Source organism: Melanotaenia boesemani, chromosome 6 (assembly GCF_017639745.1).
Source record: "Melanotaenia boesemani isolate fMelBoe1 chromosome 6, fMelBoe1.pri, whole genome shotgun sequence".
Classification (NCBI taxonomy): Eukaryota; Metazoa; Chordata; class Actinopteri; order Atheriniformes; family Melanotaeniidae; genus Melanotaenia; species Melanotaenia boesemani.
Window position 1 is genome coordinate 7,867,403 of NC_055687.1, and position 25,533 is coordinate 7,892,935.

At 38.1% G+C, this 25,533-nt stretch overlaps 2 protein-coding genes across 2 annotated transcripts; both read left to right on the top strand.

Moving 5' to 3' along the window:
* Positions 1-3,686: 3,686 nt before the first annotated feature.
* LOC121641079 (macrophage mannose receptor 1-like) lies at positions 3,687-10,784 on the top strand. Its single transcript, XM_041986967.1, has 9 exons — positions 3,687-3,758; positions 5,116-5,174; positions 5,303-5,356; positions 6,047-6,406; positions 7,754-8,092; positions 9,149-9,199; positions 9,470-9,561; positions 10,177-10,267; positions 10,344-10,784. Exons 3-9 carry the CDS (start codon positions 5,320-5,322, stop codon positions 10,352-10,354), a joined length of 981 nt encoding a protein of 326 aa, XP_041842901.1. The 5' UTR covers positions 3,687-3,758; positions 5,116-5,174; positions 5,303-5,319; the 3' UTR covers positions 10,355-10,784.
* A 7,437-nt stretch (positions 10,785-18,221) lies between these two features.
* LOC121641355 (homeodomain-interacting protein kinase 2-like) lies at positions 18,222-25,440 on the top strand. Its single transcript, XM_041987444.1, has 9 exons — positions 18,222-18,225; positions 20,433-20,614; positions 20,697-20,888; positions 23,738-23,919; positions 24,019-24,142; positions 24,503-24,631; positions 24,731-24,799; positions 24,882-25,069; positions 25,158-25,440. Exons 1-9 carry the CDS (start codon positions 18,222-18,224, stop codon positions 25,438-25,440), a joined length of 1,353 nt encoding a protein of 450 aa, XP_041843378.1.
* The last annotated feature ends 93 nt before the right edge of the window (positions 25,441-25,533 follow it).

Consider the following 25,533-nt stretch of genomic DNA (forward strand, 5'->3'; position numbering starts at 1 on the left):
AAAAAGGTCTTTAGCTGTTTTCTCAAAAGTTACAACAGAATCAAGGCAGCAGAAAGACACCAGCAAAGTGCTCCACAGTCCGGGGACCATAGCTTTAAAAGCCCTGTCCTTCAAGACTTAAAATGGGTCTGTGGACCCACAAGAAGTATTTGACCAGCTGACCTAATTAATGATATTATTCCTCAGATTAAAAAAGAGTTTAATTCAGGAAGACTAAAAACTGAATGCAACTGTCCTGTGAGTAAGTAGCAACAGCAAGAAGCTTTCAGGACGAGACAGTTTTCTCCTCTTCCTCTTTCCTGCCTTCATTTCTTTGGTTGGTAACCTGATGGATTCTTCGATCTTTTAATGTCCAACTCTTTATTTTTCACTCCACTCAAGAGTCAAAACATTACCATCCCACATCCTCGTCAACTCAGCATCAAGACGACGTTACGCAGTTTAACTCAGCTGGATGGGCAGATTCGTGTAGGATTCTTTTTCTGGAATGATTTCACACTACCCACAAAAGATAATAACAGGAGGTGACTTCCACATCCCTTTATCCCCAATACTTTGTTTACTAGGTGATTTAACAGCAATACAACTGTTAATGGCATAGCAACCACTGCTATGACCGACTATCACTTAGAAAGCAGCTCTTTTAAATTAGAAATGAAAAAAGAAGCATTCACAACATTACCCAGTGGAAAAAATCTGCTGATTGATTATATATCAATGGAAAATAATGTCTGCCTCACTCAAAAATAAAACTGTTGATGAACAACATTCATCAAAAATCTAACCAGCAAGTTAGCCTGAATTCCAACTTTCACCCCATCACTATCACATCTAAAAATATGAAATATTTTACACTCATCTTCCTGACATTATTATTATTATTATTATTATTGATGGCACTATTAAGATCATGGCAATAATATCAATATTAGTATAACTGATGATGAGGATAGTGAGTATAAGGATATCTGCTGCCCTATTGGAGTATGAGATGTAGTACTGTATTAGTAGCAGTAATATTATTATTTATTAGTGACATATTGCTGTGCTATTTTATATCAGACTCTATATAATCTTATGAATAAACTCCACTTTTAACACACTCACAACATCAAATCAAAATTAAAATCTAATTTTATTTGTAATTAAGCATTTTTTATACCAAAAGTAGCACAACACAATTAAAAATACTTTTGCATATTAAAAGCACATCTTCACACAGTCAAATATAATTATTTTAAAAACACACATCGGATCATAATCTCTCTCCCACATGCACTCATACACACTGAACACATGCTTGACGCTACAGTTCATTAAAACTGTGTACGTGGATAAAACAAAACAGCCACATAAATAGGTGGTGTTTAAAACAAAGAGAAAGGTATATAATTAAATAAGTAAAAATAATTCTATAAAATAATGATTAAATATATAAGATAAAATAGACAAAAGTTAAACTAAAAGGTCTTCAGCCTTTTTACAAACATCAGCAAGAAACTTCGTACACCTTCATGCACTAGTTTTTCCTCCATCGTCGTTGCTTAGTTGTTTCGTATTCCTCGTCCTTGTGTTATGTGTTGTCATGTTTCTGTCTAATAAAAGGAACTTTAAAAGAGTTGCCTGCAGAAAAGTTCAAATGAACAGATTCATTTTTGATTTAGTTGAATTCCAGTTATCCTACCTCATCCTCATTCTGAGAGGTTATTCCACTTGTGGCGATAGTTGATAGTTGAATGATCCTCATTCCTGGTCCTTGAGGGCTGGTGTCCTGCAGGTTTTGTCCTGCAGTGGGTAATTAGCAGACTTGTGCTGAGCTTGAAGCTCTGCTCAAGTCTGAGTCTGAATCAGGTGTGTTACAGCAGGAAAACTGGGCCTGCAAGGACCAGGGTTGTGGATCCCTGCCTTAGAACAAAGGTTGTCCTCCTCTGTGTCCTGCAGCCAGGGCAGCATAATCAGCATGCTTGGGGATTGCTGGGAACAGTGCATGCAATGCATCCGGTAGGATCCTGCACACTGTGCTGGTCTGCTGGTCACACATGGCAGAAAGAGGCCTGAGTGGACGTGCAGTAGTTTTAAAGCAGGATTTTACTGTGTTTTGTAGAGTTTTTTTAGTGGAACCAGCAGGTTGTTGTTATGGTTGATTCCAGAAGTGTTGAGCTTTTCTCAGGAGATGCTATCTGCTGGCATCTCTTGAGGATCTCCTCTAAGTTGGTGGTGAATTTTAAGATGTTGTCAAAGATGGTGCCAAAGTATTTGTGCTCCTCCATCATCTCACCACTGCAGCCAGCTTCCTCTGCTTGCTGCAAAAGAACATATCTTTTCTACATTTAACTCCAGGGATGAGTTAACACAACACTCCACAAACTCATCAAGGACTGAGCTGAGGTGATGCAAGCATCCTGAGAAAAGGAACAGGAAAACTGTGTCATTAGCAGACTTGGCCATAGATGACAGTCTGGGTGAATGGACCAGCAGTCATCCGTGTAGAAGATAAAAACTGGAGGCGAGCTGATACAGCCCTGAGGAGGAGTCAGTAGAGGTGATGTGTATTCACAGAAAGGTAAGAGCAGAGTGGAAGCAACTCAGTACAAAGTATGTCCACAGACTGGGAGTTAAAGTTGTATAAAAATAGCTGCAGACCTTAAACTGAACAAATAAATCTGTTCATCCATTAGGCCTAGCTGTGCTTCATGTATGCAACCATGCTGATTTCCAGGCAAACAAAAGAAAAGGAAATTTAATTGTTAAAAAAAAAAAAAAAAAAACTTTAGCCGCAAATTTAAATTATACCCTTTTTAAAACCTTATAGATATATTTAACCATGGGATTAATTTGTGCATTGGCATGAGATCCAGAACAAAAGATGCCACATGACAAGCATCTTAGCTGTCTTTTAATTTAGACTAATGGGAATGGGATGAGTTACATTAAGAGAGAAGGGAAAAACGGAAGGAAGAAAGACAGACCAATAGACAGATACTTAACAGATCCCATAAGGGAAATTCTTTTTAGCTCAATGCCGTGTATTTTGCTTGAAATGAAAAATAAAACATTTGCTTTTCTTAATAAAAGCAAATAGCCTGGTTCAAAATTACAAGCCCTAATTTTTACGTGGCAAAAATGAAAAAAAAAAACCCTCCAAAAAAACCAATGTGCTGCAACCAACGAGGTCTTCATCAGGGTTAGTGGGGCTGTGGCTCACACACCTGTGTTAAATGTCACTAATGAGCACCACACCCAAGCTTACTGGTTAAAAGACAAGGTAAACTTTATTATCCCGCTAGGGGGGAAATCCATGTGATCATTCCACGTCTCTCACTGCAATTTACAAAGACAAAAGAAAAACCAACACAAATGCCTTTTATAAAAACAGAAAGAATAAAGGAGACTAAAAACAAATGAGTACAGCTAAAAGACAACATTTTTTCTAATGCACTTGTCTGCACCCTGCTGTAATGATTTATGTAAAGTACTTTGAATTGTCTTGTACATGAAATGTGCCATACAAAAATATTTGCCTTTTACCTTTGAAAAACAACTAGTGAAAGACAGTACAATAAAACCAGTCTCTTGTGATCTGTAAAAAAACCAGGACCAGGCACAGGTAGCATGCATGCTGCATGTGTATGGAGTCTACTATTATAAAACCTAATGGCTGTGGACACAAAAGACTTGGACTGTCTCATCGTTCTAATCTTCCTCTGCAAGAGTCTGCCGTTTTGTCTGTAACTCCTAACCAGTTTTGGGAAAAGGGGGTGAGTTATTCCACTAACGATCTAGTCGACCTTTTTTAGTATCAGCTCTTTGTACATCTTTATACAGACACTAAGCTAATAAGAAGAACGGATTGTTGACTAAAAATCAACAAATCAAATTTTTAGCCTGTTTGCAAACAGTACCCAGTAAGCAATGTGGAAGTTATGACGTAACGTTTATTTGAATGTGTAATTTGTGGAGCTCTGAATGCAAATTATTTTAAAATTTACATGTAATCCTACTGTTTTCTTAGCACTCAGGTTCACAGAGATTTACCTGAAGTAATGATTCAATTCACAGGCAAAGAATATGTGGACTTTCTTCTTTTTTTTTCTTTCTTTTTTTAATTCTTTGTTTGATTTTACCATTAATAGGAAAATAAACATCAGAAAGATCAGTTTAAAAAACAACTTGGATCCAGCCTTTTTCTTTTAATCCTTGTACCATCTCTATCATGTCTGAAGTAAAGTTTACTTTGTGTGGTCCTTTGCATTTGAACAGTACATTAGGAGAGTTTTAAATAAACAATCTAAATGCTAAACAAAATGCTTGAGAGCAGGTAGATGACATTATGAATTCACTGAGCATGAACAAAACAAATGCTGCACACTCACACATGCCTTGTTTTGATGATGTTTGATCTCCAAACTCTCATTTTGTTAACTTACTTCAGAAAATATCCAGTGTTTTGTTTTTGCACCTTCAATGACATTCATCCAATTACTTCTATGGTCAAAACATGCTCTAAGAAGCATAGAATATTCTACAACTCTCACTGCATCTCAGGATTAAAGCTATTGAAGCCGATGAGCTCTGCAGACTCTGCCACTAATGAGGGCGAGAAGATAAAAACAACATGTAAAGTTCATCAACTTTAACATGAAAGAAGTTTAAAACAGAACATTACTTACATGACTGTTTATTTTCAGCTAAAATGTTTTAATTGTTAAAGTCACAACAATCACCAAGATCAGCACGTCCCAAACCATAAGACCATGAATGAGGCTGATGTAAAAGGCTGGACAGACGCTCGTCTCAGCAGCACTTTATTAAATCAGCATGTTAGCACAACTAGCTAAAAGCCTCTGAGTAAAGACACAACAGCCTGTTTTAAATCAGCAAAGTTCATTGATCCTGTTTGTTTGTTCACAAGAGAACAAATCTCATTCTACTGCATGTAAAGGACAGAAGGATAAAGTCTGTTACCATGATGACATTTCTAAGTCTCTGCAGAAAGCAGTTTGTTAAAGCTTCTCTAAACCGATACTTTGCTTCATCAGGAGGGGTGTGTCAGTTTTCTCAATCCTTCAATCATACTCCACACTCATTTGCATTATCCTATAAATACACCCTCAGACAGGAAAGAAGCAGACACACACTGAAGAGGAGAGACAGGTGTAGAAGGTTTAGGACTGGTGAGTTGATATTCAATTAATATAGGTTTTTTATTACTTTTTGAAGGAGCAGAAAGTAAATGAATTAAAAACGTGATGAAAATATTTATTATATCTTCAACCAATTATTCTGAACTTTGTGTCCACAGAAAATCAAATTATCAGGATGGAAAAGATTTTCTTTGTGATCGTGCTGCTCACAGGTAACACAACACTCCTGAAATGTTTGACTTTAAAGTGAATTTCATTTTCTTGCTGTCTTATTTTGACTAACTCTGAGGAGCTCAACAAGGGAGTTATCATGTATGACTCTTCTTTCCCTGATATACATCATTTTATACAAGTCCTGAGGTCATACATGCCTCATATGGCCAAAGACAACCAAAGAAAAGTCTTTAACCAATAACTGAGGGCCATACACAATGCTAAAAGGAACTGCAATACAATTTAAAGCACTGTCAGACTGAAAAAATAACCTACATGCATACATGCATGTTTAAAATGCTAATTTACATCTTAACAGACAAGTTTAAATATGCAAAAATAAAAAAAAAAACTCACCAATTCATCTAACATCACATTAATCTCCAGCCTGTCCACATGCTGTTTCACAGTCATGTATGTATTTGCTTTGTTATAAAGAGGCCAAATGCAGTGAAACATACTTCTAACATGGTGAATAGATAAAAAGTAATAATTAAAAAAATAAGCAACTCATTATTTCATCTCCTCATGTAGACTCATGTACGTTTTACTCGCTCATAGACTCATATGTCTGCTACTTTTATGATTATTTCTTTTACTCAGAAGTCAGATTAACTAACAAAGTTAACAGTTTTTGTTTTAGTTAAAGTGCATCGTTACTAATTTTATAAATTCATTTCCCTCCTTAGGTTTTTGTGTCGTCTCTGCTTCCTCTACCTGGTTATATTACTTCATAAAAAGATTTATGACTTTTGATGAGGCAAATGATTACTGCATGTCCAAATACAACTCATTTATGTCAGTAGACAACAATAGCATGAACGACTTCTTCTGGACTTATCTCAAAGACAGAACAGACAGGGTGTGGGTAGGATTACTTGCTCGCACTTTGCCGTGGACTGGGATGGACCGACAACCAGCCAAATACTTCAACTGGAAATTCAACCAGCCAAACGGGGGCATTGATGAGCTGTGTGCCACAATGGTGTATGATGGAGAATGGCAGGATCTCACCTGCTCATTCCATAGACCGTCAGTCTGCTCTAATGGTGGGTAAAAATCTAAGTTATTTTAGCTTTAAAATATACGTGTGTGGAATTTGTACTGGAGTAAAAAATCATTTACTCAACTTCATTTATTTGTCAAAAAAAGTCTCAGTATTCATACATGCATTATAACCAGGGCTGTGCAAGAACTTCACAATTCAGCTTACACAGATTAAAATGAACTTGTTTAAGTTCCTAATTTATCATTATCAGGGGCGGCATGGCTCAGTGGGTAGAGTGGTTGTCCTGTAGCCCAAGGGTTGCCGGTTCGATCCCGGCCCGTCGAGCTCATGTCGAGTTGTCCCTGAGCAAGACAACGAACCCTTAATTGCTCCCGATGGGTCGTGGTTAGCGCCTTGCATGGCAGATTTCACCATCAGTGCGTGAATGGGTGAATGTGACGTATATGTAAAGTGCTTTGGATAAAAGTACTATATAAGTACAGACCATTTACCATCATTTGATTTTCTGAAGTAGGTTTGCAGTTCCTCTGGATTATCCTTCTTATATGATGCTAAAATACACAGTACTATGGAGTTCTGCAACATGTGCAGCATCTGAGCAGATGCATGCATTTTTCTGTTTTATCACGGGGGATACTCACAATTAAGTTCATTTACATCAATATTTGATCGTTTGCTAGAGTGCATTTGAGACCCATCTGCTATTTTAGGTTTAAATTAAACTTTGCCCAGTTTCTGCTGTTTAACCACAACACAAACAACTTAGCTTACACCTATCATTCATCAATAAATATAAAATAAACATACTGTGACAAAGAAATTATTGCAAGATCTAAAGTTTTCCACAGGCAGCACTTCTGCAGTGTTAGTGCAGATTTTAGCACGCAGGCTAGTTAAAGGTCAGCACTGCTGGAGGACTAGCACCTTGCAGCAACCTTCCCTGAGCTCCTGTATAATTCTTTATACAGGCGACATTTAACATTGACCAAACAGTGCCAAGTCTTCTACATTTGTCCTACATGATAAAAGTAAAAAGTCCATGCGCTCCTTGGAAAGTCTGCTTAGGCTTAGGCTAAGGCACAATGCAACAAAAAAAGGAAGGTGGCTTCACACTGTGGTTCTGATGAGCTGTGCGGATAGACTGCATATATAGAGTGGCTTTTACAAGGCAAATGATAGATTAATATTTGTTAACACAACACATATTCCCCCAAATATTAAATTAAATGTAGAGTTACATCTCAGCAACTTTGTCATTAATGAATTATCTTAATGAAAAATGGCATAACTGGAAAAAAAATCAGAATATTCTGTAAGCCTATGCTTCAGTTTAAAATCTGTGGTATAACTCTATCGTCAGATCTCCTCACTGTCTTCATCTCCACAGGAAGCCATTACTACATTACAGAGACTGAAATGACTTGGATGGACGCTGTGGCCAACTGTGAGACCAAAAATTCATCTCTGGTCCAAATCCAGAACAGCACCATGAATAATGAGATCATGAATCTGCTGTCCAATGTAACAGAGGTGTGGATCGGCTTGAACAGATCTGTAGACTGGTACTGGGCAGACACTGGAAAATCTGCCACATTCCTAAACTGGCAAAATGGACAACCCGACAACCTGAATGGAAATGAATTTTGTGCAGCCATGGTGACGGAGGACGGAACCTGGACAGATGAGCAGTGTGACGAGTTGTACTATTTCGTCTGCAAAGAACTTGGTAAAGCTCCACAAAGACGTCTCATTGCTTGTTTTATGATGACCAAACAGAGGCATGATAGTACCGCAACATCTATGTGGAGAATAATAATAATAATAATAATAATAACTTTATTTATAAAGCACTTTTCATGCTGGGGCAACACAAAGTGCTTTACATGAAAAATCAATTCATCCATATTAGAAAAAAACAAAAAACAAAAACACAAATTAAAAAGAAATTACAGTTGCACGCTGGAACATGCATAAATACACACAAAGCAAAGCCTGTCTCTTCCCTGAGCTCTCTCCAGCCAGTAAAAGTCAGCCTGATGGTGAGTCTTGCCCTGTCCCTTTCTCTTTTTCTTTCCTTCACTTCCCCCCAAAAATAGTAATGATGTTATTCTTGCATTTTCTTTGCTGAATCAGCCACGGTGCGCATTCAAAAGAGCCACTGCGTGTGATGTGGTGCCATGAATTGAAATGCAGCTGTCATGTCATGCTCTAGAATGTAAAAGAAGGTTGAAAAGGGCTGTTTTTCAGCCTCGGGACACTGCAGGGCAACGACAGCTCCATCATTGTACATAATAGATATCAGTGTACCATCAAACCAAAACAGAAGAACAGAGTTTTAATGTCAGAAAGTTATGTAGTGTTAATTTAAAGCCACACTAAAAAGGATTAAGGTTTATATATATATATATATATATATATATATATATATATATACTTAAAGGAGTAATATAAAATGAAAGAATTTAGTCCAGAATTAAGTATTTTAGTGATTAGACTGTCGCAAAAATTCTGCCCAGACATTCATGATTAATTAAATTCCTCAGTAGTTTTTACTTTATACTCATGTTTGCTCCTCTTTTAATGGTATTAAAACAAACAAACCAAAAAACATGATCTTAAAATCATTACTTGTACAATATAGGGAATTAAATTAATGTTGCTAATGTGTAATTTAATTTTAGCTTTTTTTTTTTTTTTTAACCATGTTTACCATGTTATGTTAAAAGTTGTGTGATTCTATGAAACCATGAGTTCAACAGATTTTGTCTTTTGGGTGTTGCAGAAATTATCATCCCTGAAGGAGCAGGAAGCAGTAATGAAGATGGAACCAAAGGTGAGCTGAAACTAAATGAAATGACACCACATCCACAAGATTAAAGTTAAAAGTTGCTATGGTAACACAGAACATTTTACTGTTGTTAGTGCATCTGCAAATTCTTATATTTTTTTTATATATTTTTAATTTCTAAATTGTTCCATTTAAGCCAAAAATGTAAATTTATTATATATATATATATATATATATATATATATATATATATATATATATATTTTTTATTTATTTATTTTTTTTAATTTATTTATTTATTTTTTTGCTTTTCAGTCCTGCAGTCAAAGCAAACTATGGTGAAGCTTCAGATCCAGACCACAGTGAACATGGAGGATCCAGTAGCTAGTGACATCCTGGTGCAGCGGGTATGGTTGGAGGGGTTTTTTCTTACACTATGTTGCAGGGGCTCCAATTCTGTGTAATTTCTCATAATAGGGAGGATGTTATTTTACAGGGGAAAAGGGTCATAGTTCAATACCTCCTAACAAAATGACCAGATGGGTTGTTTGTTCAGTTCCTGAAATACAAGCTACAGGGACCGTGATGATGTGATGGTGTGAGGAAATGGGATGAACACTCAGATACAGCAATTGTTTTCTCTGGGTCACATTCAATCAACAACATGACGACAATAAATGTGATTCACATCCAACACATTTCCAGTTTTTTAACTTAGCAGTCATTTTTAGTTGGCCTAAATACTAACAAATATTTAATTACATATTTGCATCATATCAGTTAAGACTTTCTTATAAACAGCAGGTAATGAAAAACATGTTTAATGACAAATTTTATGCTCTTGGGGTTAACAGTCACAGCTAATGTGACAAGCAGATAGGTTTGACCAAAGATTTAGTTGTAATGGTTTAAGGTCATCATCATTGTTATGTTTGTGTGCACACACATGAGACAGTGTAAAAACAGTACAACTAATAATAAAAGATAAACCATTTTTGATCACCATCTTTCCTTTTTTTCAGTTTTGTGCAATGCTTGCTAAGCAGGGTGTGACTGACTTCAGACTGACCTGGAGGAAGCTTCCAGAGAAGGAGACGCAAAACAAAAGAAAAGGTATGATCACCAAAATAATCTCTCACACACATACGCATAATTTTCTGAATTAACTGATGAATTTTCTCTCTTTTAGGTGATTCTTGAACCCGCACAAACAACTCCCAGAAAGCTGCAACACAGCGTTTATTTCTTTGTTTGCATGTTGTTCTGTAATTATAATTAGCCAGCTTTTAACCCTGCAATGCCAAATATATCATGTTTGATAATCGAGTTTTGAACCACCTGAAATATAAAATGTTCCTTTAAACCCTGATGTGTAGCATTTGACATGTTTTCAGCCCCCTGGAAGAGCTCAGTATACAATCACTGCAAATATTTCACTTATATATTTTATCATTTGTCTTCAGTGTAAAAGTGAGAAAAAATTAAACATTTTTCTTTCTTCAAATGTAAAGATATCATGTTTGACATGTAGATTAAAACTTTTAGACATTTTTGTTACATGATATCTCTAATAATAATGTTTTATTTTACTTTATTTTTTTAAATCACCCGTATTATATATCCTCATTAAAGATGCATTAAACAGGTGTAAATGATTTTTTTTTTTTTTTTAAGATTCGTCACCATCTTCTTCTTTATGTCCTTAAGCTAAAAAGTTTCTCTCAACCAAAACTGGAACTGGAATTTAGATCTGAACATCAAAAATAGGTCATATTTTATAAGTGAAAGCTGTTTATTTATTGTTTTGCTAGAGTCTAAAATGGATTTTCAAACCTAAATAAATCTAACTTGTAGCACAGTTTTTGTTTCAGCAAGAAATGTTTATTTTTACCACCATTTTATAGAAAATAATTACAAAGCACCTTCAACATTTCCACATGGAGGACATTGACATGCTGCAATACATACTTTCCATGTCTTGCTAAGCGTCATGTAGATACATAAACCTGTGGCTCAGGTTTCCTCCGGGGCCACATGCCATCTTCTTTACCTTTACTTAGCCACAGGTTTATTAAGTGAGTGCAGAGACAATAATAATAATAATAATAATACATTTTATTTATAAAGGCGCCTTTCTCACACTCAAGGTCACCGTACAATAAAACACAACAATGAATAAATCCAAATAAAATACAAGAAAAACATAAAACAGTGATTGCAACAATGTACATATTATAATGAGTAAGCCAGTTTAAACAGATGTGTTTTCAATTTGGATTTGAACAGATGAATAGAATCAGAGTTGCGGAGGTCAGGGGGGAGTGAGTTCCACAGATGAGGAGCAGAGCAGCTGAAAGCTCTACTCCCCATGGTGACAAGGCGAGCGGGGGTGAAGATGAGGTGAATTGCAGAGGAGGATCTGAGGGAACGGACCGGTTTGACAACACGGAGGAGATCAGAAAAATATGGAGGGGCGAGGTTGTGTATGGCCTTAAAGGTTAACAGCAAAATTTTATAGTGAATGCGATGGGTGATGGGGAGCCAGTGGAGCTGCTGTAAGATGGGGGTGATATGATGGATGGATGGGGTTCTAGTGATGATTCTGGCTGCTGCATTCTGTACCAGCTGAAGTTTATGAATTGATTTCTGGGGAAGACCAAACAGAAGGGAGTTGCAGTAATCCAAGCGTGATGTGACCAGGCTGTGTACAAGTATGGTGGTGGTGTGAGGGGTGAGAGAGGGGGGTAGGCGGTTGATATTGCGGAGATGGAAGTATGCGGACCGTGTTATGTTATTAATGTGTGATGTGAAAGACAGAGTGCTGTCGAGGATGCTAATCCACGGGCTTCTGTGACTTTGACATTGTTTATTGTCAACAGTTAAAGCATTTATATACTTCCCATTTCAACTCCTGACTTTTCTACAGCACCACCCACCAATAGAGATGGAACTAATATACACAGTTAGGTCTACATGTTACGAAAACATAGTTAGACACAGAGTTACTACTTGACAGGAAACAGCCAGGAGACATAAAACCACATTTCATGAACTGTAGCACTACGGTTTTTAGCAAGTTGAAACATGTAGTTATAACATCATTTCTGGTTAAAATGGGCTGGATTTTCCTTGTCCATTTTGGATTTTCTTGCTGGTTATCAACCAGCTAAGAGGTGCATTATCACCAAATAGTGGGTTGGAGTGTGCTGAAGAATACACAGCTGGCTCCATAGATGGATCTACTGAAAAAGTCATGTCCTCATCACTAAGATTTACTAGTTTTATCCCCCAGCCCTAGTATGTAGTACTCAAAAGCTAAGACACACCTAACTATAAGACAAATGAGTATATCTCTACAACCACGAGGTATACATTAATATTTTTGGAGTCATAGAAAAGGAAGCACTTGTGAGATTTGTAAAGATGTGTAATAATCAGTATATGTGTTAGTAAATAAATAAAGATGACACATATCACAAATTAAAGTTTCAAACTTGCCTAAAAAGCACTTTCACAATGAATATAAATGAATGAAAATGCCCATGGGGGGGTGTAGCAATGACCTGTAAACTACCATGTACAATCACACAGACACAACCACAACTGCTATACTGCAAACAAACAAACAAAGCAGACAGCCAGGTAGACCTAAACACACTCAGAGTTCCTCTGGAGGCATCCTTGTGTAGGACCATGGTTACACCCCAGGGCCAGCAGTACCCCAGCAATGAAACACACCCAGACTCCAAGCCAAGCGCCCCATAATTTATAACATTTTGATGTCCTATTAGATGTTCAGTTCAACCCTTTATTTAGTCTCGTTGACGCACAGTGGCGCCCCCTGCAGGAAGTGGTGCCCTAGGCGCCTGTATGGCCTCTGCCAACGGATTGTTGTATTTTCCATCACCACTTTCTTTTTGTAGACTGTAAAACATTAAAACCCCTTTTTAATTTTTCATATTAACATGAAAGTTTTCACAAAGTTTAAGGCAAGAAAGCAAAGGTACAAAAATACATCTGATATTAAAAGAAATTCCATAATCTCAGGAAATCATTAGTTTTTATGTTGAGCAGAGCCTGAGTTGGTTGCCAGGAAACATTAACATAGAGCATGACCTGTAACCGCGGTGATTCCGGATCTACTTATGCTAATGAGGGTCTTTATATCACAGTCATTTGGAACCAGAATCTTCAGATAGAATTTTGTTAATCTGACAAATTCTAACACTCAGCTGGTTAAAACAGATACTAGAGCGAGCAAACTTCAAGATTAAATTGACAAGAGAGGAAAATCTTTTTAGGAAACATGGAAGATAAACCAACAATGTCAACCTACAACGCAGTAAGTTTAAGTTTTAATCGACAGTCAATAAAATGAGTGATGTTAATCTCTTCATCGGGAAAAAAATGATTTAAACTCCCCCGTCTAATTTTTATTTCACATATTTCTCCATTTTAGCTACATGTAGTTAAATTTAATGTGTATTATTGCTTTTATCAACTAAAAACCTGATCATTTGAAGTAGTACAGAAAATACAAACATGAATATAATCACAGAAATGAACTCCTGAGCTGTTTTAAGAATTTAAGTGTCTCTTTAATTTATGAGTGTTTTATCTTTGCTGCACCATTACAAATGATTTAGTTCTGCTTAAAGCATTTGAGGAACGTCTGAAATGTGATGTATTATTATAATTAAACTACCTAGCTGTTTTAAGAAGTACAGTAAAAATAAATAATTGATTAGTCAAATAGCCAACTAGCTAACTACACTACTCACAAAAACTTAGTTGTGGTATGATAGCATTAGAGCTCATTCACACTGGCACTAAATGGTTCGTTTTAAGCAAACCCTGGTCCACTTCCATGGATAGTCCAGTCCATTTCAAGCAGTGTGAACGCACATTCGGACTCTGGTGTGGAGTGAGTTCTGGTCTGCTTGAAAGCCGGGGGTCTTGGTCTGCCCGCAAGTGAACTCTGGTCCAGTGCACAGACAGAGTGATTCCTCCCTCTAACGACCAGCTGTTGTATCTGCGTGACGTTGTTGTTGTGGTTTGGTTCGCTTGAATAAAGTACAATGTTAATGCAAACCAAACTAAATGAAGGTGCAAAGATTTTAAGAATTCCCCACCCAATCGAATCGAGTCTCGGCATTATCCTGGTGTGAATGCACCCTAAAATTCTGAGCTAAAGTTAACAAATAATATCATAACATAACTGTTGGGCTTCTCAAGATGTGTCAAGGCAGTGCAGAGTGTAGTTGTTGTTGCATCCTCTGTGGAGCCCTTTGCCCGATAGGCCAACTGATGTTTAGCCAGATCAGGTGGAATGATGAATTTAATATGAGACAATACCAGTTTTTTCAAAGCATTTCATAAGTTTTTGTGTTAGTGCTGCTGCTCGATAGTCATTCAGGTGTTTCACAGCTGTTGTATTGGGTAATGGAATAATTGTGGAAGACTTCAGGCATGTAGTGATAGATTTAACACCTTGACATTGTTTATTGTCAACAGTTAAAGCATTTATATACTTCCCATTTCAACTCCTGACTTTTCTACAGCACCACCCGCCAATAGAGATGGAACTAATATACACGGTTAGGTCTACATGTTATGAAAACATAGTTAGACACAGAGTTACTACTTGACAGGAAACAGCCAGGAGACATAAAGCCACATTTCATGAACTGTAGCACTACGGTTTTTAGCAAGTTGAAAACTTGTAGTTATAACATCATTTCTGGTTAAAATGGGCTGGATTTTCCTTGTCCATTTTGGATTTTCTTGCCGGTTATCAACCAGCTAAGAGGTGCATTATCACCAAATAGTGGGTTGGAGTGTGCTGAAGAACACACAGCTGGCTCCGTAGATGGATCTACTGAAAAAGTCATGTCCTCATCACTGAGATTTACTAGTTTTATCCCCCAGCCCTAGTATGTAGTACTCAAAAGCAAAGACACACCAGCTATAAGACAAATGAGTATATCTCTACAACCACGAGGTATACATTAATATTTTTGGAGTCATAGAAAAGGAAACACTTGTGAGATTTGTAAAGATGTGTAATAATCAGCACAAAAACACAACCACAACTGCTATACTGCAAACAAACAAACAAAGCAGACAGCCAGGTAGACCTAAACACACTCAAGAGTTCCTGTGGAGGCATCCTTGTATAGGACCATGGTTACACCCCAGGGCCAGCAGTACCCCAGCAATGAAACACACCCAGACTCCAAGCCAAGCGCCCCATAATTTATAACATTTTGATGTCCTATTAGATGTTCGGTTCAACCCTTTATTTAGTCTCGATGACGCACAGTGGCGCCCCCTGCAGGAAGTGGTGCCCTAGGCGCCTGTATGGCCTCTGCCAACGGATTGTTGTATTTTCCATTACCACTTTCTTTTTGTAGACTGTAAAACATTAAAACCCCTTTTTAATTTTACATATTAACATGAAAGTTTTCACAAAGTTTAAGGCAAGAAAGCAAAGGTACAAAAATACATCTGATATTAAAAGAAATTCCATAATCTCAGGAAATCATTAGTTTTTATGTTGAGCAGAGCCTGAGTTGGTTGCCAGGAAACATTAACATAGAGCATGACCTGTAACCGCGGTGATTCCGGATCTACTTATGCTAATGAGGGTCTTTATATCACAGTCATTTGGAACCAGAATCTTCAGATAGAATTTTGTTAAGCTAACAAATTCTAACACTCAGCTGGTTAAAACAGATACTAGAGCGAGCAAACTTCAAGATTAAATTGACAAGAGAGGAAAATCTTTTTAGGAAACATGGAAGATAAACCAACAATGTCAACCTACAACGCAGTAAGTTTAAGTTTTAATCGACAGTCAATAAAATGAGTGATGTTAATCTCTTCATCGGGAAAAAAACGATTTAAACTCCCCCCTCTAATTTTTATTTCACATATTTCTCCATTTTAGCTACATGTAGTTAAATGTAATGTGTATTATTGCTTTTATCAACTAAAAACCTGATCATTTGAAGTAGTACAGAAAATACAAACATGAATATAATCACAGAAATGAACTCTTGAGCTGTTTTAAGAATTTAAGTGTCTCTTTAATTTATGAGTGTTTTATCTTTGCTGCACCATTACAAATGATTTAGTTCTGCTTAAAGCATTTGAGGAACGTCTGAAATGTGATGTATTATTATAATTAAACTACCTAGCTGTTTTAAGAAGTACAGTAAAAATAAATAATTGATTAGTCAAATAGCCAACTAGCTAACTACACTACTCACAAAAACTTAGTTGTGGTATGATAGCATTAGAGCTCATTCACACTGGCACTAAATGGTTCGTTTTAAGCAAACCCTGGTCCACTTCCTTGGATAGTCCAGTCCATTTCAAGCAGTGTGAACGCACATTCGGACTCTGGTGTGGAGTGAGTTCTGGTCTGCTTGAAAGCCGGGGGTCTCGGTCTGCCCGCAAGTGAACTCTGGTCCAGTGCACAGACAGAGTGATTCCTCCCTCTAACGACCAGCTGTTGTATCTGCGTGACGTTGTTGTTGTGGTTTGGTTCGCTTGAATAAAGTACAATGTTAATGCAAACCAAACTAAATGAAGGTGCAAATATTTTAAGAATTCCCCACCCAATCGAATCGAGTCTCGGCATTATCCTGGTGTGAATGCACCCTAAAATTCTGAGCTAAAGTTAACAAATAATATCATAACATAACTGTTTGGCTTCTCAAGATGTGTCAAGGCAGTGCAGAGTGTAGTTGTTGTTGCATCCTCTGTGGAGCCCTTTGCCCGATAGGCCAACTGATGTTTAGCCAGATCAGGTGGAATGATGGATTTAATATGAGACAATACCAGTTTTTTCAAAGCATTTCATAAGTTTTTGTGTTAGTGCTGCTGCTCGATAGTCATTCAGGTGTTTCACAGCTGTTGTATTGGGGAATGGAATAATTGTGGAAGACTTCAGGCATGTAGTGATAGATTTAACACCTTGACATTGTTTATTGTCAACAGTTAAAGCATTTATATACTTCCCATTTCAACTCCTGACTTTTCTACAGCACCACCCACCAATAGAGATGGAACTAATATACACGGTTAGGTCTACATGTTACAAAAACATAGTTAGACACAGAGTTACTACTTGACAGGAAACAGCCAGGAGACATAAAACCACATTTCATGAACTGTAGCACTACGGTTTGTAGCAAGTTGAAACATGTAGTTATAACATCATTTCTGGTTAAAATGGGCTGGATTTTCCTTGTCCATTTTGGATTTTCTTGGTGGTTATCAACCAGCTAAGAGGTGCATTATCACCAAATAGTGGGTTGGAGTGTGCTGAAGAACACACAGCTGGCTCCGTAGATGGATCTACTGAAAAAGTCATGTCCTCATCACTGAGATTTACTAGTTTTATCCCCCAACACTAGTATGTAGTACTCAAAAGCAAAGACACACCAGCTATAAGACAAATGAGTATATCTCTACAACCACGAGGTATACATTAATATTTTTGGAGTCATAGAAAAGGAAACACTTGTGAGATTTGTAAAGATGTGTAATAATCAGTACATGTGTTAGTGAATAAATAAAGATGACACATATCACAAATTAAAGTTTCAAACTTGTCTAAAAAGCACTTTCACAATGAATATAAATATCTCTTTGGAATGATGCAGCTGTAGCTGTAAACCACAATCAAATCAATAAGACATTATGTGAACATTATCTGGCCAACTCTGATATAGTGAAGTAGAACAAAGTTAGAGTTTCATTCATGGCAGTTCAGATGAGGTCTCCAAAATGGTTTTCTTAGAACCATCTATTCTCAAAATCCTCTAGCTAGGGGATCTCAGGTTTTAAAAGGTTAAGTATTTTCCTTATTTTTAAAAATATTTTTATATTCCCCAAAGACCTGAATATGCCCATGGGAGGGTGTAGCAATGACCTGTAAACTACCATGTACAAGCACACAGACACAACCACAACTGCTACACTGCAAACAAACAAAGCAGACAGCCAGGTAGACCTAAATACACTCAGAGTTCCTCTGGAGGCATCCTTGTGTAGGACCATGGGTACACCCCAGGGCCAGCAGAACCCCAGCAATGAAACACACCCAGACTCCAAGCCAAGCGCCCCATAATTTATAACATTTTAATGTCCTATGAGATGTTCGGTTCAACCCTTTATTTGGTCTCGATGACACACAGTGGCGCCCCCTGCAGGAAGTGGTGCCCTAGGCGCCTGTATGGCCTCTGCCAACAGATTGTTGTATTTTCCATCACCACTTTCTTTTTGTAGACTGTAAAACATTAAAACCCCTTTTTAATTTTACATATTAACATGAAAGTTTTTGCAAATTTTAAGATAAGAAAGCAAAGGTACAAAAATACATCTGATATTAAAAGAAATTCCATAATCTCAGGAAATCATTAGTTTTTATGTTGAGCAGAGCCTGAGATGGTTGCCAGGAAACATTAACATAGAGCATGACCTGTAACCGCGGTGATTCCGGATCTACTTATGCTAATGAGGGTCTTTATATCACAGTCATTTGGAACCAGAATCTTCAGATAGAATTTTGTTAAGCTGACAAATTCTAACACTCAGCTGGTTAAAACAGATACTAGAGCGAGTAAACTTCAAGATTAAATTGACAAGAGAGGAAAATCTTTTTAGGAAACATGGAAGATAAACCAACAACGTCAACCTACAACGCAGTAAGTTTAAGTTTTAATCGACAGCCACAAAAATGAGTGATGTTAATCTCTTCATCGGGAAAAAAACGATTTAAACTCCCCCCTCTAATTTTTATTTCACATATTTCTCCATTTTAGCTACATGTAGTTAAATGTAATGTGTATTATTGCTTTTATCAACTAAAAACCTGATCATTTGAAGTAGTACAGAAAATACAAACACGAATATAATCACAGAAATGAACTCCTGAGCTGTTTTAAGAATTTAAGTGTCTCTTTAATTTATGAGCGTTTTATCTTTGCTGCACCATTACAAATGATTTAGTTCTGCTTAAAGCATTTGAGGAACGTCTGAAATGTGATGTATTATTATAATTAAACTACCTAGCTGTTTTAAGAAGTACAGTAAAAATAAATAATTGATTAGTCAAATAGCCAACTAGCTAACTACACTACTCACAAAAACTTAGTTGTGGTATGATAGCATTAGAGCTCATTCACACTGGCACTAAATGGTTCGTTTTAAGCAAACCCTGGTCCACTTCCATGGATAGTCCAGTCCATTTCAAGCAGTTTGAACGCACATTCGGACTCTGGTGTGGAGTGAGTTCTGGTCTGCTTGAAAGCCGGGGGTCTCGGTCTGCCCGCAAGTGAACTCTGGTCCAGTGCACAGACAGAGTGATTCCTCCCTCTAACGACCAGTTGTTGTATCTGCATGACGTTGTTGTTGTGGTTTGGTTCGCTTGAGTAAAGTACAATGTTAATGCAAACCAAACTAAATGAAGGTGCAAAGATTTTAAGAATTCCCCACCCAATCGAATCGAGTCTCGGCATTATCCTGGTGTGAATGCACCCTAAAATTCTGAGCTAAAGTTAACAAATAACATCATAACATAACTGTTTGGCTTCTCAAGATGTGTCAAGGCAGTGCAGAGTGTAGTTGTTGTTGCATCCTCTGTGGAGCGCTTTGCCCGATAGGCCAACTGATGTTTAGCCAGATCAGGTGGAATGATGGATTTAATATGAGACAATACCAGTTTTTCAAAGCATTTCATAAGTTTTTGTGTTAGTGCTGCTGCTCGATAGTCATTCAGGTGTTTCACAGCTGTTGTATTGGGTAATGGAATAATTGTGAAAGACTTCAGGCATGTAGTGATAGATTTAACACCTTGGTATACACCCCTGGCAGCTGGTGAACACATGCCTTCAACACACAATCTGCCGCTTTACTCCGTAGCCTTGTTGCACCCCAGATCTGCAAGACACATTATGCTCTTAAAGAAAACTCTTTCTGTAAATTTCACCTGAAAGCTGAATATCCCTAACTTGTTGAGTAGTGTAAATATAGTGGGATGTAGGTGAAGATTTCAGTCCAGAAATGTAACTTTTAACAAAGTACTTTTACAGAGTGATTGTTGTACTTTTAAGCAAAGATTTGAATCCCTGGCTGTACATGAGAACACAAAACTAACTCCTGTAAATATCTCTGTCTTTTATTAAATAGGTCATATGTTATCGTGAACAAACCAAATATCATTCTACACCTGAGAGTGAGGACCAAACATCATCCTCCTCCTCTTCAGATGAGGAACCTCAGCCCATTCTGGGCAGCTTTGCCTCTCCCTCCTCCATTTACCTGATCCACTCGTTCATTGGGGAGGGCACCTTTGGAAAAGTGGCCGAGTGCTCCAAAACAGCAACAAAGGAAATAGTGGCTGTAAAGATCATCAAGACAAGCCACGTGACAACTGACGCCAGGAATGAGGTAGGACACTAGTGCTTTGTAATAAAACATAGAGATTGAAAGATTCTGTATAACTGAAAATGTAACTTCTCATGTTCTCCAGGTGGACACACTCATGAGGTTGAGGGCTTTTGATCCTGACAGACACAACTTTGTGAGATGCAACGATGCATTTATCTACAGAGACCATGTTTGTATTGATTTTGAAAAGCTGGACATGAGTCTTCTGGATTTTATGTACAAGAGACCTGAACGCTCGCTCACAGTGAAGGAAATCCGACCAATCCTACACCAGGTATGCACCACTTCTCTTCACACTGAAACTATAGCCCTTGATTTTGAAGCAGGCTTCCACTAACTGAAAGAACCTTTGACAATTCTCTATGAAAACACTCCTGCGGTTGTGCTTTCAATACTATTGAAGTCCTCTGCCGCCGTTCCATTCCCTGGTCAGCCGCCATATTTTTCCCCTTGTGGAGTTTATTGTGCATGTGCAACTCTCAGCAGATAGGAAAGAAGACAATAGGTGTGTCCCAATTCAGGGTCTGCACACTTCGAAGTGCGCAGACTACGTAGTCTACAGAGTGTCCTCCGTGGTCTACACACTTCGAAGCCTGCTTAACGTTCGTGAAATGGGACAGCCTACCTAGTCAACAAGAATTTCCCACAGCAACAACACAGGGCCCTGAATCACTTAAACCTCTGAAATTACTCATATGACACTTTAGTGGACGCTGAACACGGAGCGGCAACACCGACGGTAAAAAAAATAAAAAAATAAAAACACGGTTTGAGGCTCTGTTGTTTTCCAGCCGGTACACATTTCATTAACCCCTTCAAAGTCCTTGAATATCAAATATTACAGAATTTTAATGTCACCATTTAACAAACATGCTTTAAATGTACTTGGTTTTGTAATGTAAATAAGTGTAGTTTAAAAAAAGCGTACTTTTTAAAAAAAAAAAAAAACAACTTTATTTAAACTTAATGTAACTCTTCTGAGGTTGCCGATTCGCCACCGTCTTGTGCGTAATGAATTCTGGGAGAAAAGAGGCAGCAAAGGATGCATCACCAGCAGCCTTCGTTTGAGGCAAAACGAAGTGTGGATTCGAAGGGTGGATTCAGAGGGTCCTTCAAATTCTGTGAATTGGGACAGTACTTCGCACACCGCGATGACATATGTGGCCGACGAATCCGCACTTGACAGACTGTCTCACTCTGTAGATGTTTTTTTTTGTTGTTGTTGTTGTTTGTTTGTTTGTTTGTTTGTTCTTTTTGTTTGTTTGTTTTTTGCCAACAATAGTCAACGGGTAAATTAGTTGTCGACTATTTTCATTTACGACTATTTTTGACAGTGTCGACTAATCGCTGCAGCCCTAGCCGGCAGTATATTGGATTAATTTTGATTAAGGTTGGACTACGCCAAGGTTCCCTTTGCCACCAGTTCTGTTCATAACTTTTATGGATAGAATTTTTGTAGTGGCCTCGGCCATATTTTACAGTGTGGCCTGATGAAGCAGTGGCATCACGACAGCAGTGTTGCCAAGTCTACTTTTTCAGGCAAATTTGGGGTTGTTTTTCTGTAAAGTGGAAATATCATCAGTCGCAGGTTGTAGGTTTTTAGGCATTTTTTCTTATGTGTAATTGCTTTTTTGGGCTCGCCCTGCTTCCCTTATGAAGTCCTCCTTATTCTTTCTTAGCAGTCCACAATAAGGCAATAACCCCTGGGTGCAGATCAGGAAATGTGAATACAACAGTCTTTTATGTACAGGACTAGTGTCCATAACCCCATTTGGGTTACTATAGTCGTCACATCCAATCACCCCTACCCACATACATGAGTTTTAGCAGGTGAGAGGCAGGGTACACCCTGGACAGGTCCCCTGTCCATCGCAGGGCTGACACAGAAAAAAAAAACAAACAACAACAACAAACAATCCTACAGGTTTTCCAAATTTCCCTGCTCCAGCACACATGACTCAAACTAAATGAATCCAACAGCCTATAAGGATCTGCACAATGACTCATTAGATTAAGTCATGTGTGCTGGAGCAGGGAAATTTGGAAAACCTGCAGGATTGTGGCTCTCGAGGACCGACGTTGGCTACCCCTGGTTTAGAGTGACCAATTAGCCTAACATGCATGTCTTTGGACGGTGGGAGGAAGCCGGAGTACCCGGAGTGAACCAATTTATTAATGCGTTAATGTTGTTTTTTATCGGTGAAATCATTATTTTTTCACAAGAAGCGGCTGAGTGAACTATTTTGTTGTGACGCGTTGCTAAGGTAACCGGCTCTAACACAGAACCTGCAGCTCGGTCGGCCGCAGCTGTTGTATTGGACCTGTTCAGTGGAGGGAAAGGAGATGATTGCTTGATGTTACGTGACACAAAGTGTCATTTCAGAGGGCGGGTGCAGCTCTTATGGCTTGTGTGTATCCAGAGGATGATGCAACATTTTGTTTCAAACAGTCAAAGCCCACAGATAGTTTCCTACCTCGTTCAATAAGCCTCTGCTCTGGGATGCTCTGATCTGGTGTGTATGCTGCCCAGCGTCTGAGTTTCTGTTGCCACGGTTACCAACTACCGCTTAGTCAGCGCATTAATTATTATTTGACCAGAACTTCTTTCATAGGTGTCCATTATCACTTTTTAATGGACACCCTCCAGCCAATCAGAAGCAAGTATTTAACCAGATTACCCCATATCTTTTTCAGATGAGTCATGTATGTCTCATTTTAGTTATAAGTTTCAAAAGTTAAGTTCCTCAAGGTTTTTACTGCATTTACAGTCAATTATATAATAGATGTTACCACTGTCACACTGTTATTTTGCATCATTTTACAGTATTTATAGCAGCTTCTTCTTGATTTTTGTGATTTTGTTGTATGTATATTTGTATATACAGATGGGTGTGTACACTGTGGATAACATATACAGCTGTGTGCAACACTGAATTTCTCCAGTGAGGGATGAATAAAGGTCAATCTGAACTAGTGGCCGGTGAGAGGGAAGTCTGGGCTTCTCTGTTTAGGCTGCTGCCCCCGTGATCCAACCCCCGATGAGTGTTGGGAAATGGGTGGATAGAAATGTCCACTTGTCAAATGTGCAGTAATTAACCTTGTATGGTGTATTTGTGTCTGCAGGTGGCCGTAACCCTGGCGCTTCTACAGACTCAGGGAATTGTACACACAGATCTCAAACCAGACAACATCATGTTAGTGGACCATAGAAAACACCCACTGAAGATCAAAGTGATTGACTTTGGCCTGGCCCTCTCTGAATCACTCTCAAGAGAGTGCTTTTTACTCCAGGCACTTGCTTACAGGTAGTTAGATAACAGCATGACAGAATTTTTCTCTTATATTTAATCAACTGACCAACACATGATGATGATGTAATGTGATCTTGTTTTTATGTCCTGCAGATCACCAGAGGTCATCCTTGGTCTTCCTTGGACATCCGCCATTGACATGTGGTCTCTTGGCTGCATTGCTGCTGAATTATTCCTGGGAAATATACTATTTCCTGCAAGCAGTGAATACAACATGGTAGGTATTAATCTTCAAACTTAACTACTCTTTACGAGTAACCTAATCACAGATTAGTTTAGGCTGGAGTCAGTATGTTTAAGAATACTGATTCTGTTGTAGGAAGGAATAGTGTGTTTAGCCTAACATGCTCCATTACTTAGCTGCCAGAAGTTGAACCTTCTAATAATTATTTGTAAGAACACAGCAAGCTTAGCATAGCATACAGTTACCGATAAAACTGCTAATTCACATATCTGACAGAAATGTTAGCGTCATAAGAGAAGCATGCAAGCTGTTTACTTCTCCCTCCAGAGTTTTAATCCAGTGTTTGTCTTTCACGTGTGACAAGTATAACTGATTTTGTGACTTTATGTACAGCTTCAACATATAATTCAAACACAAGGACAGATACCACAAAAACTTCTGAAGGATGGCTTATGTACAGAGACTTTTTTCCGCCAAAAGAGAGCCAGAAGAAAAGGCTGCAGACGTCAGTGGGTACTGAAGGTACGGACATTGTCTTTAAGCTGAGACTACTTTTACTCTGTATATTCATGTTTTATCTTGTGATACTAACTGTATGTGATTTAACTGCTTTCTCTTCAGACCCCGGATGAGTACGGAAGTGACACAGAAACAGACGTCAATTCCAAAAGTCTGGATGATCTTCTGACGGTAAGACATTGCATTTAATCTAGAAATTTTACTATGACATTAAAGATGAGGACATACTTACTGACATGTGATTCTCATTCAGATTAATCCACCCTGCCATCTGTCGGACGAAGACAACGAGGCAGAACTTGAGGACCGAGAAGACTTTGTGGAACTTTTAAAGCAAATGCTTCATGTGGATGCAAACAAGCGGATAACCCCGAGCCAGCTTCTTCAGGATCCATTCATGACCATGAGGTACCAGCAAAACAACTATCCCAACAGCTTCTAGTAAGTACACCTTTCAACGCATTGTGTTGAATTTCTCTGGCGTTGACTGGTCAGGGTAGTTTTTTAACAATGTTTGATTTTCTCTCAGTTTTAAATCTTGCTGTGAAGCAATGGAGGTTTGTCGGGGCCAGGTACTGCACACCAGCCCCCAGGATGAAGCTCCTGCGTGGCTGAGTCAGTGGGAGCATCCTCTCATTGAGGAGACGGCATCTTCCTTCTCCAGTAGCCTCTCCTTTGTTGAAAACAATGAAGCACCCCAACAATGGAATCTGAGCTCCTCTGATATGAAACGGTTATTGTCAGATTCCCAGTCAACCACCAGTGAAGAGGTTTCCCACTCTTTAGAACTCTTGCTGCGATCTAAAAAGTAAGTATTGCTGTGTTATTTTTTATTAATTCTCAGTTATATTACTTATATATGTTGATAAAACTAAAAAAATCTAATTCATTCTTCATATAAGACA

Coding starts and splice junctions, on each gene's coding strand:
- LOC121641079 (XM_041986967.1), top strand. CDS start 5,320: ATGGAAAAGATTTTCTTTGTGATCGTGCTGCTCACAG. Junction 8,093..9,148: donor TTTCGTCTGCAAAGAACTTG/GTAAAGCTCCAC, acceptor TGGGTGTTGCAG/AAATTATCATCCCTGAAGGA. Junction 9,200..9,469: donor TAATGAAGATGGAACCAAAG/GTGAGCTGAAAC, acceptor TTTGCTTTTCAG/TCCTGCAGTCAAAGCAAACT.
- LOC121641355 (XM_041987444.1), top strand. Junction 23,920..24,018: donor CTCCAGGCACTTGCTTACAG/GTAGTTAGATAA, acceptor TATGTCCTGCAG/ATCACCAGAGGTCATCCTTG. Junction 25,070..25,157: donor AACTATCCCAACAGCTTCTA/GTAAGTACACCT, acceptor ATTTTCTCTCAG/TTTTAAATCTTGCTGTGAAG.